This window comes from Oenanthe melanoleuca, chromosome 5 (genome assembly GCF_029582105.1).
Source record: "Oenanthe melanoleuca isolate GR-GAL-2019-014 chromosome 5, OMel1.0, whole genome shotgun sequence".
Taxonomy (NCBI): domain Eukaryota; kingdom Metazoa; phylum Chordata; class Aves; order Passeriformes; family Muscicapidae; genus Oenanthe; species Oenanthe melanoleuca.
Genome location: NC_079339.1, coordinates 24,956,862 through 24,971,527, shown reverse-complemented (window position 1 = coordinate 24,971,527; position 14,666 = coordinate 24,956,862). Strand labels below are relative to the sequence as shown.

Here is a 14,666-nt window from a genome sequence, read left to right as displayed (position 1 = left end):
AGCTCCCTAACCCCTTGTTTCCCTCTAACAAGTATTTTACACATATCATCTTACAAGCCTGGCCCTTCTCCAGAGCCTGACCATTGCTTCCCTGCTCACCTAATTATTCAGGTATATCACTCCCACTTCCCTACCCACACCACAACTAAAATACATTTTAGATCACAGATTTGTGTGATATTGCCTGCTTCCTTTTCACCTGAAGGAAGGAAACAGAGAAAGACTGTTCTTCTTGCTGCAGTCATCCAGAGACAAACACATTGAAGACACCTCTCTCACCTGTATGCCCAGCCAGCTGCACCCATGAGTAGCGTTTCTTGAAGGGGCTGATGACTGGTAAGTTAACCATGGTTTTAATTGTGTGCCATGCCTTTTTCTGGGGAAAAAAAAAAAAAAAAAAAGAAATTTTAAATTGGGCAAAAGCTGAAATCCTGACATGCCACAAATGTATTATACAGCTTCATGCACATTGAATTGTTCCTCACTAATGTGCAAGTGCTCAAAGGTGGAACCACAAAACAAACATTATCATCATTGTTGGAAAAATATGCACACAAAGCCAAGAATGTACAAATAAAGATAACGCCCTGCCATGCACAAGAAAGCTACCTATAGGGAGGGAAAAAAAAAGTCAGACTGCACGTCACAGGCCTGCCCTTAAGCCACACCTCGCCCTCTGGGTGTGAGTCACCCAGTATGTGGACAGCAGATGCTGAACGAACACACACATGCACACATACGCACGTTTAAGTTTCCATGAGACATGCACATAAGCTGCTTGTCACAGCCAGCAACACTTCCTTTCCCTGAGAACTTCAGCATCACCTCATGATTAACAGCTCTCCCCGAGCCAGCAGGTAAATCTGTGACACATGCACATCTCTAGCTGGACACAGAGCTTGCCCAGCTCCCTCAGCACCCATTGACAGCATGCTGTAGAATCAATCTACTCTGGGTCACGAATTTTCCTACTCCCTCCCCTCTTTCCCAATCCTGTTACTTTTTAACAAAGCTGGGCATTGCTCTGGCAACCTTTGGCTGCAGCTGTCTGGGTACCTCTGCAGGCAGACAGGGAAACAGAACAGCTGCTCACAAAGAGCAGCTGAGTGCTCTGTCACAAAGGCAGGGAAGAAAAAAAAAAAAAAAAAAAAAAAAAGTAGAAAGTGAAAAAGTGTCATGCTCTGGAACTGAAACCCAGGTGGAAGAGAACCACAGCTCCCCAGTGTTCATGTCACACTTGGAGGGGTCCCAAGTGCTGTACAAACAAGGAGAGCAGGTTCAGTTCTTCCATCACTAGAACACAACACCCTGCTGGAGAAGAAAAATGGAACTGCATTATACCTATGGCAGGACAGTTTAGTGCTGAGGGGGTTTTGCTGAGATCAAGTGTAGCTGGGGATTAGGCTGCCTTTACAGAAGTGTTTATCAATGGTCCAATTGAAAATCACCAAAATCAAGAGGAGGCATTAACACCAAACTTAAGTTTAGGTGCTTGCTCATCAACTGAAAAATACACATTCAAAACAACTGTGTCTTCTCTAGCATGGATATTGATCTGAAGATTTAGGTGCTTAGGATACCTAATTTTTATTGTCTTCTAAACTGTAAGTGAAAAACTGAAAATGTGAAATTGCAGGCAACGATACACTGGCAAAATGTTGCTCTCCAGATCACTCTGACCCAGCCCTGCTTCCCAAAACTAATTAATTTACACCACATTTCTTATAAAGTACCCTCCAGCAACACTGGTCACCGTGTGAGAGCAAAATCCTGCAGTTATCTTAGAATGTATCAAGAGGATATATGAACCCACAGATACAAGGGATTTCACAAGAAAGTTTTAAGTTATACTTCTAATTATACTGACATAACAATATAATTGCTATATGAGCACACTTACTATGAAACAAGATTGCTTCTACCTATTTAACTTCGTTTTTTAATGGAGCTCAAGCTGAAATTAAGTCGCTGTTAGTCAGATATGTGCCCCATGCAGCAATGATACTTTTGAAAACATGCTATGCAAGTGAGAAGAAGCATCCAGAGAAAATCCTGGATGTTTGAGAATGACGAAGACTCAGTTGCACTTACCAAAACTCCACAGATGTTACCAGCTCTAGTTAAACTCCAATTTCATAACTACCTTTGGCAAGTTCATATGCTGTATTATTTGGATTTCATCTTTCTTATAATTTGCCTTAAGCTGTTCCAAACTGAAGCCTTGCAGTGCTGAACAGTGACTTGTGTCTATTGCAGACCTAGCCGCTGTTCTGTGAGGATGAGAGAGACTCTTGTACACCACGTAAACATGTCCATAGCCTCCTTCTGGAGGAAAGTGCAATGTAAACACCGTTTTTCAAGTAGCAAAGAAATTATTTTTGTATAGTTTATTTGTCAGACTTCACTGACAGCAGAAGCTCTTCAGTCTACTCTGCTGTTTCTACTTCAGAAAGACAGAGCCCCGAGTCATTTAAACAATAGTTGAAAAAAAAAACACCACTATGAAGCAAAATGACCTCTTTGAATGTAGCTCCTGACAAAGATTTCATTTTTTAAGACTCCAGACCAGTTTTCAGGGCAACACTGCTTTTTCCCCATCCTTTAATCAGAAGTCAACCCTGCTCCATAACTCTGCCACAAAGACCCTGTACACACCATGATGTTCCACCCCTGACAACCTGCATCCTGTCTCCCAAAGACTTGTCACACTGCTTCACGCATCAGTAAGGAGAAGCAGATTCTCAACGAATGCACATCAGCTGTCAATGCAACATCACACTCCAGTGGCTCTCCTGCCTCCTCCCTCCCACCTAACACTAAGAAGCTGAAGCTTCTATTTGTACTGTGGGCGTGAAGGAGAGACAATGGGCCAAATTCAGCCCCAGCTCAAGTGGACTTTGGCTGCTTAGGTTACGGCTGCCTTGGATAAGTATGTTTAAGTTACTCATCCAATAAATAGACACTGGAAATTTTTATTTACCCTTTTTAATTTTAAATAATCTCTTCACAAACCTCTCCTCCCCCTCAAGACAGGGAAAGCAGAAGGCTCAAGCTAGGAGGGAAAGGATTGCCTTCAGACCTGTCCTGTGGGGAGTGTTGCCATCAGCAGGGGTTCAGCAGCTTCATTTTCCTCTACCTCAATTTCTAGTTTCCCAGCTCACTCAACCCAGGGTACAAATTGCCAGGATGCAAGCAGGGCTGCATGCTGGTAGAGCAGTGGTGTGAGTGGGAAGATGAAAACTTTGTGTGCTTGCTGTAGGAGGAATCATTCTCACTTCTATTTCTAAAACAAGATCTTACTTCTTTGTTAGCAATGGCATTATGTGCTTTTCAAATCACTGCTTTATGCTGCAATGACAAAGAGGGCTTCTACCACTGCCCATCTGTATTTGCAGACTTATCTCCCTTTCTCCCTGTTTCTTCCTGATCAGTCTTCCTTGATTTTTTGCTCTGCCTGGGTTTCTCCAAGGCCTCACTTCTTCTAGATTCCCAGAGGAAATTCAGGTATCTCTGTATGGTATCTGCATTCAGGATTGTCTGAATCAGATGCTCTTGACATCACTGATGCTGTTTTATATGCTTCAATATGCTCAAGAGTTTTCCAACAGTAAGAAGAAAGGCATTCCAAAAGAGTCAAGAAGCAAACATGAAAAATATTAACATCTTAGACTCAGCATGTAAGTTACTCGATGTGAACTATAATTGACACACTCCCCTGAGCAATAAAAGGTGTGGGGCACTAAAGAGGGAAAAGCAACCTTTCTGCCAATGGGGCAGGCCACGTGACAGTCTGTGCCATGGCAAGGGTGCCCCGGCAGCAAAAGGACAAAATTTCAGGGAAGAGAATGGGAAGAAGCAATTCATACAATGCAGCCACAGTACATGCAAAGGAACTGTGGTTTGATATCTGATCTGCTAGCAGGATTACTCTCTTGACCCACTTTCCTAAATCTGAAGCACAGTTCTGAAGAAAAACAGCAGATGTGGAGACCTGCTCTGTGCACATGCAGACAAGATGCTGCTGGCCAGGTGAGGCATTCCCAACCTGGATAAAGGTGTCTGCTGCCATCGTGTCTATCCATTAGGGAAGAGCAAAGAGCACAGTAACTGAGCACCACTGGTTTGTGTGAGCACAGCTTTCTCCTTTTCTCATGACACATGAGTGTGCAGAGGCACAGCCGTGATGATGAAAATCCACTGAACTCTCTGGGAGGCGTTTCACCCAGTTCAAGGAGTTTGGGCTCAGACCTCACTGTTCCCAAGAATAAATCTCCAGGAAATATCAGGCTTTCCTGAAACCCTCCCATCACTTCAGGACAAGAGCTGTAACATCCTAGAAGCCAAGCTCACTGAGGAGATTAATGCAAACTCCTTGAACTGAATGAGATTTTTAGTTGCTGTTGTTGTTTTACAGGCAATACAGAACAACTAGCATCTCTCTGAGCTTATATTGAATCCCTCAGGACAGGAGACCCTCTCTAACTCCTAAAGGCAACAGCTGATAAGGACCTGAACCTTCCTCTGCTGTTCTGTGGAAAAATAAATAAAATCTCTCACTTATTTAAGGGTAAAAAGAAAACTATAATATCTCAGTTCTGTGAATGCCTGAAACACGTGTAACTACCATAAGGCAAGAAATGACAAACAGTTAACAAACCCAAGAATTTGTTTCACTTAGGACTTTTCAGCAACTACAATAATTAAAAACATCAGTGACATCTAAATTAGGAAGCGTTGGGGGTAGGGGGAATAAGAAAAACCTTTTCTTGGAAAAATGAAGTAATTCAGCTTTCATAATTCTAGCATATTACTCAAATTTATAATGAGTTAAAGAACAAAAGCATCTAAAATTTAATATAAATCAACAGGATCTTTAAAAACATCCATTATTCCATCAGCAGCAGAGTGGAGGTGTAGTTTCTTGCCTGAGCTTGTATATCATCATGGAAATTCTGCTAGGCTATTGCAAACAATGATCCTCAAATTCTTTTATCGGGTACATTTTAGCTCTTTCTTTATCCAAGATCCTGTTGTCTTTTTTTTTTTTTTTTTTTTTGTGCTCTAGAGCAAAGCCTACACAAGAAAGCTATTATGACAGCAAGAAAAAAAAAGGATAATGAGAAATTTTTTTAGTAATCCTTTTTTTTTTCTAAAAGGCTTTAAGAAAGAGTACTTAATAGTCAGCCATCATTATCTACTGTTCTCTTAAAGTCTTTACATCATTTAGGCTAAATTCTGTCACTCTGGGACCTGGGGGCTGAAATCTAATCTGTAATGCTGGTTGCCACTGCCTACTCAGTGTCTCACCAACTCCTAGAAGGAACAAAGTTCCTCCACAGGGACTTGTAAGGAGTACAGAAAACTATAATCATCAAAAAGTTACTGTGTGCATTTCAAAACAATCCTGTAAGAGCCATGTGCCCAAAAGGCAGGAGCACTGAGCAACCCCTTGCCCAGGGATCTTGGCCAACACAGTGGGCACATGAGAAGGTGATGAGCATTGGCCTCTTGGGCACAGTAACCACAGCAACAGTGTCTGGAAAAGTAAAGAGTGTCTGGGAACTCGTCAGACCAGTCAATGGCTGGAACTGCCTTCTATGAGCAGGCCCAAAAATAACACTAAGAATTACTAAACTGAGTATCAGTTATGACTTATCCAGGTACAGTATTAGTCATTCTCCAGTGGCTCATCTTTCTGCTGGGTTGGCTTTTCTGCCCCTCTTCTCTTCCTTCCACATCACTCTGAGTAACAGAACAAACCCTCATGCGGTCCACAATATTCCTCACACAGGTGTCTTAGGATCAGGAAGTGACCACCTGCTCACACTGATACTTAATTGTTTCTTTTAAACTCTGTATCTTTTACAGTTTCATTATTGCTTCACAGAATGGGTAGTGACCACAGTGGGTCATTTGGTCCAACCTCTCTGCTCAAGCAGGGTGATTCTAGAGTGTGTGACACAGAACTGCATCCAGATGGTTCTGGACTATCTCCAGTGAAGAAGACTTCACATCCTTTCTGGGCAACCTGTTCCAGTGCTTGGCCACTGCAGAAGTTCTGCCTCCTATTAAGGTGGAACTTCTTTCTGTGCATCAGTTTCTGCCCATTGCCTTGTGTCCTGTTGCTTGGCACCACTGGGCAGATCCTGGCTCCATCCTCTGGCACCCTCCTTTCAGACACTGACAGACATTGATAGGTCCCCTCCCCTTGTGTCTTTTTGAGGCTGAACAGGCCCAACTCTCTCAGCCTTTCCTCATAAGAGTTGCTCCAGTCTCCCAATCCTTTTCAAAGCCCTTCTCTGGACCTGCTCCAGGAGTTCCATGTTTCTCTTGTACAAAGGAGCAGAGATACAGCCTCACAAGTACTAACCAGAAATGTAGAATCACTTCCCTAGACCTACTGGCATTGCTTTTTCTAATGCACTCCAGGATACCACTGGCCTTCTTGGCCTCCAGTTTTACTTTTCATAGTATATATGCTTACATAAAATGTTTTTTAAAACCTCTGAGTTAATTTTGTCTACAAAACCCTTGACTGTTTTATTAGCCGTAGTTTATTAAAACTAAAATCAGTTTGAAAGCTAATTTGTTTTCCAAATTATTTATGCCACTTTATTCAGTTAATTAAAATGATTTAGAAAATTAAAATAATATATATGTTCTCTGTTGTCATTACTTTTTGCCACTTTATTTGAATTTGCTTTGACCTCACATATTGGACCTATACAGGTAAGGAACTTAAATGTAGGTCTAAAGCTATTAACCACATTATTTTAATGGACTAAACCTAGCCCAAACAAAACTTTGTTTTCATCTGTTTCAGCACAGTCAATGCCTGCCACCACTATAAAAAGCTTCCATGAGAAATAATTTTGAGCAAATCACAACCAAGAAAATTACTGGCCTAATTTAATTACTGTATAATTACATCTGCTTCTTTCTTTCTGTGAATGTAGCCAATAATAACTGTACTATAATTACAATCTACTAAAAAAAAAAAATCACACAACACTTAAGCAAAGTATCAAATGCTCTGTCAAAATCACAATACTCTACCAAGACAAGTTGTTATCAGCACAATTTCCCCCAAACAAAAGACTTTTCCATGGGTGCAGCTTCCCAACAGCCAGCTTCAATGGTTATTAGGGATTCCATTTTTTCAATGAGTACAGCTCTGGGACAGTTCACCATGTGGTTTCACCTCATGGAGAGAACTGAGGATTTGAGTGCTGTTATATAAGAAAAAAAAATTTAAAAAGATAGTGAGAGTTGCTGAGCAACACAGTATCTTTCCGGTTACAGTCAAAATTTGCCTATCAAGGGATTCTGGTTTTGAGTTCTTTCAGTTTGAGGCTCAGTGCAGCTGTCTTTGCAGATCTGAAACAGGCAGGCAGTCATCTTAGTCAGATCCAGGTCCTGAACCAACTAACATTTTTGTGCCAAATGTAAGCAAATCATAATTATCCTCAGTGCTCCTTCTAGTAATATACACATATATGCACATACACATTCATGCATGCTTTTAAAATACCTAAGGCAGATAGTAAAAGCCTTTGATTGCAGATGATAAAAATCCCATTACTTTTTTTTAATAGTTATCCAGACTATAACAACTCCTAGGCTTGGGATCATCTGGTATTTGAAGAAACTTAGAACACCTAACAAGACATGGAGCAAGTGAGGCATACATGACATTTTTACCGTATTTGCTGGGAGAAATATAATTTAAACACCCACAAAGGTTCTGTGTAGGGAAGCAAGGTGCAAGATTTTCCCACAGCTAAAAAAAAAAAAAGCCCCAAACAACAATAGCAGCAAATCCCTGAATTTATCATAGAAGGCACTTTATAGTTTCAGCAGCCAGTTTCTGTGTTCTTGCCCCTTATTAAAGGTTCCTGGAATCCTCAAGCTCTGGAGATTCTTGCTGCCAAGTCTACTACCCACTTGGCTGAATCAGACATGAATCACAAATCGAGACAAAGATCTCAATGGGTGGGAGGTGAAAGAGCAAGTTAAAAAGGAGAATGCTCCCCAAACGTACGTGAGTGAACCCTTGCACAAACCTTAACCTCTGAGCTTCTGAGTGCAACACTTAATTCAGCTCCCAAGGTAGGGTAAGGCTCCTACAGCAACTCACTTAGCTCCATTATTACCACATTTCACCTTCTCTTGGTCCTGGGCAGGAAACAGGCTCCAGAAGCACCAAGCACTAATCCACACAGGAGTCAGGGTTTATGAGCAGACACAAAGCTACTTGGGGCCAGAATGCTGCCTTGTGGTAACAGCCATCAGGACAGCCTGGTCCAGAGACAGAGCTGCAAGCATTGGCTTTAGCAAGTCTGTGCCCTGACATGAACAGCTTCACACATCATTCTTCACACTGAGGTCTCTGCCAATCAATGCCAACCAGTAATTCGGCCAAATCGCAGCAAATGGCCTTTGCCAGGGAAGCTGTGCTACTTCCAATGCTGCCAGCTGCTGCTCAAGGAACACGAACAGTGTAACAACGTTCCTGGTAAGGATACCCCCGAGCCCTCTCCACCTGCTGGATCCCTGACCTTTCCTGTATCTAAGACCCCAAGGGAACTTAACACTCCCTGCTTTGTCACACAGTTGATCTTCCTGCGATGTAGGAGTGCCAGCTGGAGCTGCAAGACTGATAATCAACAGCAAGGGAGAACATGCACTCCTAAAGAGCAGCAGTTTGCATGCTGCACAAGCAACCTCCTGATCAGCCCCGCTCAGCAGACTGCCAGGAAAACTGTGAACACACCTTCATCTCTCCCTCCCTCTCTTTCACCCTCCAGCCTCCAACCCTTAGAGAAGAAACAGTGTTCAGCCTGTTCTTAACCTCTGATGCTTCTGGCTTTGCACTCAGCCACGGGTGAAGGCCACAGCTGCTCAACCTCATTTGGCAGGTGGATCCTCTGACTGCAGGGTTTCCATTTCCTGTTTGTGCTGCACTCAGGATGGGCTGGGCTAAATCTTCAGAGTCATGAGAAACACTTAATTCAATAAGCAGAAACAACACTGCAAGTCAGAAGCCTCAGGTTCCTGTGTTTTCTCCCCTGTGGTGTCTCACTATGCAGTGAGATGCACACATAGTTTGGTTATGCTACTCTTTAGGATATTTGGTAAGCTTGCTGGGCATTCATTATGTCTGGACTAAAGGAATAAGTGAAGGTAAGAGAAATAGATCAATTACTAGCAGCACAAAAATCCATGTCCCACTCCATACCTGGATTCTGCTTGAACACTCCAGGAGCAGTTCCTTTCTAAATCAGATGAAAATTAACTACAAAGAAGCAGAAGCCTTGCTGGCCTTCCTGCAAAAAGCATCAAGAACCACAGTCCACTGACTATTCTGCAGAAATCTATGTCAGCATTTTGTTTCTGGTTATTACCAGTTGAAATATCTACAGGCCAAAAGACAATACAGTAATTAGATGGCTTCAAAGGTGCATTGTCACAAGGGTTTCCTTCATTTATCTCACAGATATGTTGTAAAAGCTGATACTGTTGACTGTAAGAGATCTTGACTTCAACAAGAATATGATGTTTTCTGTCCTAAGGGATACTAACTGTCTGCCTTCCATAGCAGGCATTAAACATGGCCATTATCCCTACTTTCACAGCTTGTGGTCTGCTCTGAAAGACACTGGTTCTCTAACAGGCTGGGGCTCTGCCACCTGTCCCTACTGAGCACAGAAAAGCTGAACCAATGACATTCTGCCCCTACCAGGGCTCTGCCAGAACATCAGTCTGGCTAGAAACCGAAATGTTATTATCCAAGAAGTAAATGCAAAGTTCCTCACTATAGGAAAGCTGACTCAGAGCCCAAACATTCAAGATTTATTCAGGCTGTCCATCACCCAGAACAGATACATGGTAAATCAAACATCACTTTGGCAGATGGCGTGGCAGAAGGAAAGAAATATTCCTTAACCTCCAAAACAACTGCAGTTCAAATCTTCAGAAACAGTCTAGCAATTTGACAATTCTCTGCCTGTCTTCCACATCTCATGGGTCACTGACTGACACCTCCAGTCATGAGAAGGGAACATCTAGAAAGACAACACTCCTTACATGAGAAAATTAGCCCAACACCCTATCAGGCAAGACATAGAATTATCCGTTTCAAACATAATGAATATTTGGGAATACTTAAAACTCAAACAGATCCACATTTCTCTGTGCACAGACCAATAAATAGGTTTAGCCTAAAACATAATCACAACTTGTTAAGGTGCAAATGTGTCATTTGTGAACTGTGCACGACCTCAAATCCAAATGTACTACAAGTGCCAATCCGTTTAAAGCAGGTGTGGTTTCTGCGTAACATCGAGACTGTGTTCTGGCAAGAAACCAGGAAATAACTTCAATCAGCTAATCTCCCCTGAGTGAACTTGGGAAGGAAGCTGAGCATGTGCTTCATCTCATTTGGCATGGTGGTGCAGTCTGTTACCTGGAGACACAGCTCTATGCTGCCTGCCCAGCAGTCCAGGGCTAGGCTCACTACCACGTTAACATCCCAGTGACTCAGAGACCACAGCAGAATCTCCAGTCTGAACAAGGAGAAATAAAGAAAATATTAATGCTTATCCTTTCTTACTCTTTCCTATTTGCCAGAAACCACTACCATCCAACAGGAATTGCAAAACCATTTTCTACTAATTGGTCAAAGATTTCTCTCTTCCTATCCCCAACAGTTTGGGTTAGTGGACACGTTTTGAAAGCTGACCCTGCTTTCAACACATCCTCATGTAAGGGCCCCAGAAGCTGCACCCCACACAACTTTGAGACTCTGCCTGAAAGAAATGTAACAGTGGAAGACTATTGTACTGTAATTCATTTTTTCTATAGGAAAGGATAAGAAGCACAGGGACAGAATTAAGGTTGTTGCACGTATGCATCATACATATACAGAGGTTACTGACAGGTATTGATTTTCAAAACGTTTTTATAATTTTTCTTTCCTACCAAGATAATTCAGCTTCTAACATCTTAAACTGTCAAACACTCACGTGCAAAAGATCTGAGCAAATTTCATTGCTTCAGTATGGAATCTAGGTCCAGATATGTGCCCTTTCTCTGCTCAAGTTCCCACAACTGCAGCTTATAACAACTCTACTTCAGAACACTGTTGAATAATTTAAGTAATTAGTGCTTGTAAACTAAATTAGAGGCACTCAAATAAGAGAGTCAAGTATTCAAATAAGCAGTAGTATAGTGTTTAGTGAAAAGGACTATCAGACTCTAAAACTATGTCATGAAAAAACAGACCACGCTCACTGGTAGCAGTTTACCAACCGCTCCTCCATCTATCACAAGACAAAGTCCAGTACTCCACCTCTCCTTCCTTGTCTCCTCTGAACTGCCTCTTGCATTACCCCCTAAAGAAGCACAAGGAGTTACTGCTTCACTTGTGGTGCCCTGCACTGTTCAAACAGGGCCCACCCCCTGCAGTGGAATGCGAGTGTCAACATGCGATAGGCGCTGCTACGGAGCGGGGTGTGGTGTTTACCTAGGGGAAAGCCACATCCTCCAACGCTTCAATAACTCAACTTCAACACAGTGTAACTCTGAGATTATCCCAAACCACTCTGTTGGAAGGATTTTGAAACAAACAAACAAACAAAACTAACAACCCCAACCAAACAAAAAGCCACACTCCTATTAATGGAATGCAGCAATGATTAAGAAATCTGTGATTCTGTGGAAATGAGGACTATTCACCTCATCCCATTGGAGCAAGAGGCTTACAAGGTAGTTGACTGATTGTGAAGGAAACCTAAGTTTACTGAAACTTCTCCTTCCCCAAGTCAGCCCTAAGAACTATGTAAGGAATACAGAGCAAAGATTACTTCTCCCATGAGCAAAAAGATACTTTCTGTTAACTGAACAACATAAGAGAATTGAGCTGAATTCCTCCTCTGTATCAGTAGCAGCTAGCCCCAGAGAAATGGGGTTATTATAGATTTTAATTTCCATAATGTAGCCTTAAGAAAGAGAATCAAATTCAAACCTTACATAAGGACGAGTGACTCAACTAAAGATTGAAACTGAAACAAGGCATCTGTCTTCCTGAAGAGTTGTGGGTGTTTGAACAATAGCAAATGTGTTTTATGGAGCATGTTTCCTCTGCCCGGAAGGTAAACGTGTGTTCACCATCAGGATACTGGAGATCCCACCTTTGCAGAAGCATAAACATCAATTGCATCAATTAAGATGCAAACTCACCTAAAAATAAAGTAAAATAAACAGGGTGTAGTTTATAAAGACAATTTATCTACCAAAATTTTTATATGGTAAAAGAGATTAAAAAGCCCCCATAAAACTTCAAAGAACTTCATACTCTTGGCTCCTAGCAACAGAACTGCAAGCCACACTCCCCTATCTTGCACAACCACCTACACCAGCCTCCTGAAATATGGAGCAAGCAGCAACTTCTGTGCCACATTGGACATGGGTAGCAAAACCCAAGCAATTTACCAGGGCTCAACAAAAAAGAAGGCAGACATCTGAAATGTCATTTGCAGATGGGTTATGACCTACACTGGACACAGGGGAAAAGGCCATGCAGAGAAGTTACTTCACAAGCCAAGACTGATTTTGCTGCCTATCTACTCTTTTTCTTGAAGGATGATGCAATGTAAAAAGAATATTGGTGACTTGGCTACATTGACCCTATAGTCCCAGACAGGATTGTTGCCTGTAAAATCAGAGGACTGGAAAGGCAGACTAGGATCAAGACACAGAACTATAGCAATGCAAGAGGACATATTTCTAGATCTGATGCGGAAAATCCCAATGGATAAACTTATCAGCCACTCCAGTTTTAATATTGGAATGGGAAATCATAATCAGGACATCAGCCAGTCCTACTGCTGGAAAAATACTTGGAGACTGTTGGCATAGTGATTAACAATCACTGGACTGTTAGAGAGCTCAGGATTTGCTCCCTTTCTCGGTGTCTTTACTGAAAACAAGTAATTTTCTTTCGTCTTGCTATAAATTTTGGGAAAACAACTCACGAAACTGTTATAGGGGCCTGATTAGTGCCCAAATCCAGGCAGAACATTAGGCCAGAGAAAACTCTAGAGGCTTACTCCTTCCTAACATATAAACTGTGGCTTCATTAGTTTTTCTACAGGCTGCCTTTGGTGATATCATGAGCAAGTGATAGGCAAAAGGACATGAAAGTCAGGAGTCTCCACTTCAAAATCCTTTCATAGGTTTTTCAACAGAATGGCAGGATCTGTCCTGAAATTAGTACCTCAGGATTTAACTGCTTACTCCTTCTGGGTTGGTACAAAGAAGGCAAAAAAGTTCCTTATTTAAATGCCACAGAGCAAGACAATACAAACTGTATCAAATTATCAGCTCAAAATTCTGATACTCGGCATTTTGCACTATGAGAAGTGAGAGCTGAAGCGTAGGAAGGTTTCTCAGCTTCTTCAGGTTACATTTTCCTCTGAACAAAGCTGACCCTTTGTAGGGTCAGCAAGGCCGTTCCTACAGACCCTACATGGGTGGCAAAGGAGGGAGCCCACACCAAGCAGAGCTTATCATGATTAGAATATTCAGGTCAAGTGCACTTAGCCAACAACCCACTCAAACCCTGCACAAGATAACAGCTGATCTGCATGCAAAACCACTGTTCACACAGATTTTATCCTTTCTGCTGCATCACATAAGCATATAATGATGGAGAAAAGTACAAAGGCCATACAAACTTCCCTAGCTCTGCCTCTTCCAGAAGATCAGGGTCTCAAAACCCAGATTTCCTGCACAACCAACAAAGCATCAATGCACAAGAATTCTTTATATGTGTTTCATTCTCTGATGATTTGCTCTAAGTTACCCATCTCAAAAAAGAGCTAAAACTGTCTGGTTTGCTTCAGTTTGAACAACTCTCACAAAAATTTGAGCTGTTTCCAAGGCTAGAAAAAGAGTCACGTTGACTCCACAAAAATATTCCTAGTGAATCCTCTGAAAAACTTTTTAAACTTAAATTTTGAGGAAGGAACTCAAAATCTAGGAAGAGGAATGTTTTCAAAGCAGGAGTAAGCAAAGGGAGGAGCAGAGGTCAACCTGACAAAGCCTGCTCAAATTAATTTGCAGTAGAGTCTCATTAGTATTTAATGACGTTCTGTGGAGACTGCTGGGCACAGCAGACACAAGGGACCAGCGTGGCTCAGCTGTGAGGGATGTGTTCAGCCACACACAGGAGGAGAGCTTGAGGAGGCTCAGCTGTGACCTGTTTCCCCCACACCAGAGGGCATCTATCATGATGCCTGAAGAGCCTCTCCAAGTGCAGCCCTGCTGTCAGTGCCCTCTCTAGCATGGGCACCTCACCCCAGCCAGGCAGCGCTGCCTCATTCCACAGCACATGCTCTGGGAATGGAGGGAGGATGGAACATCACTGGATGTCAGCACCTTCTGCTCCTGCAACACGTTCAGATCCAGAATCACACTTGTGCTGGAACTTTAATAACAGCCTAAATGCAAAACTGAGTACTCAAAAGCTAGAAGTTTTCAGAGCTGAAGTTTTCAGAACAAACTTAAAGACAACCATTACAGCAGCAGTACACTGCTTTCCAGATTTTAGTGAATTTGTTTTCACAACCTGTTAAGTGAAGTGTTTTATTCATATCTTATAGGGA

General features: G+C 42.1%; 1 protein-coding gene across 3 annotated transcripts in view; it reads right to left on the bottom strand.

Moving 5' to 3' along the window:
- Positions 1–14,666, bottom strand: part of ITPKA (inositol-trisphosphate 3-kinase A) — a 74,749-nt gene that overhangs the window by 50,617 nt on the left and 9,466 nt on the right. For all 3 annotated transcript variants that reach the window (XM_056493083.1, XM_056493081.1, XM_056493082.1), the window contains exon 2: positions 280–376. In XM_056493083.1, coding sequence (XP_056349058.1) covers positions 280–376 — 97 coding nt within the window. The remainder of the gene's footprint in view (positions 1–279; positions 377–14,666) is intronic.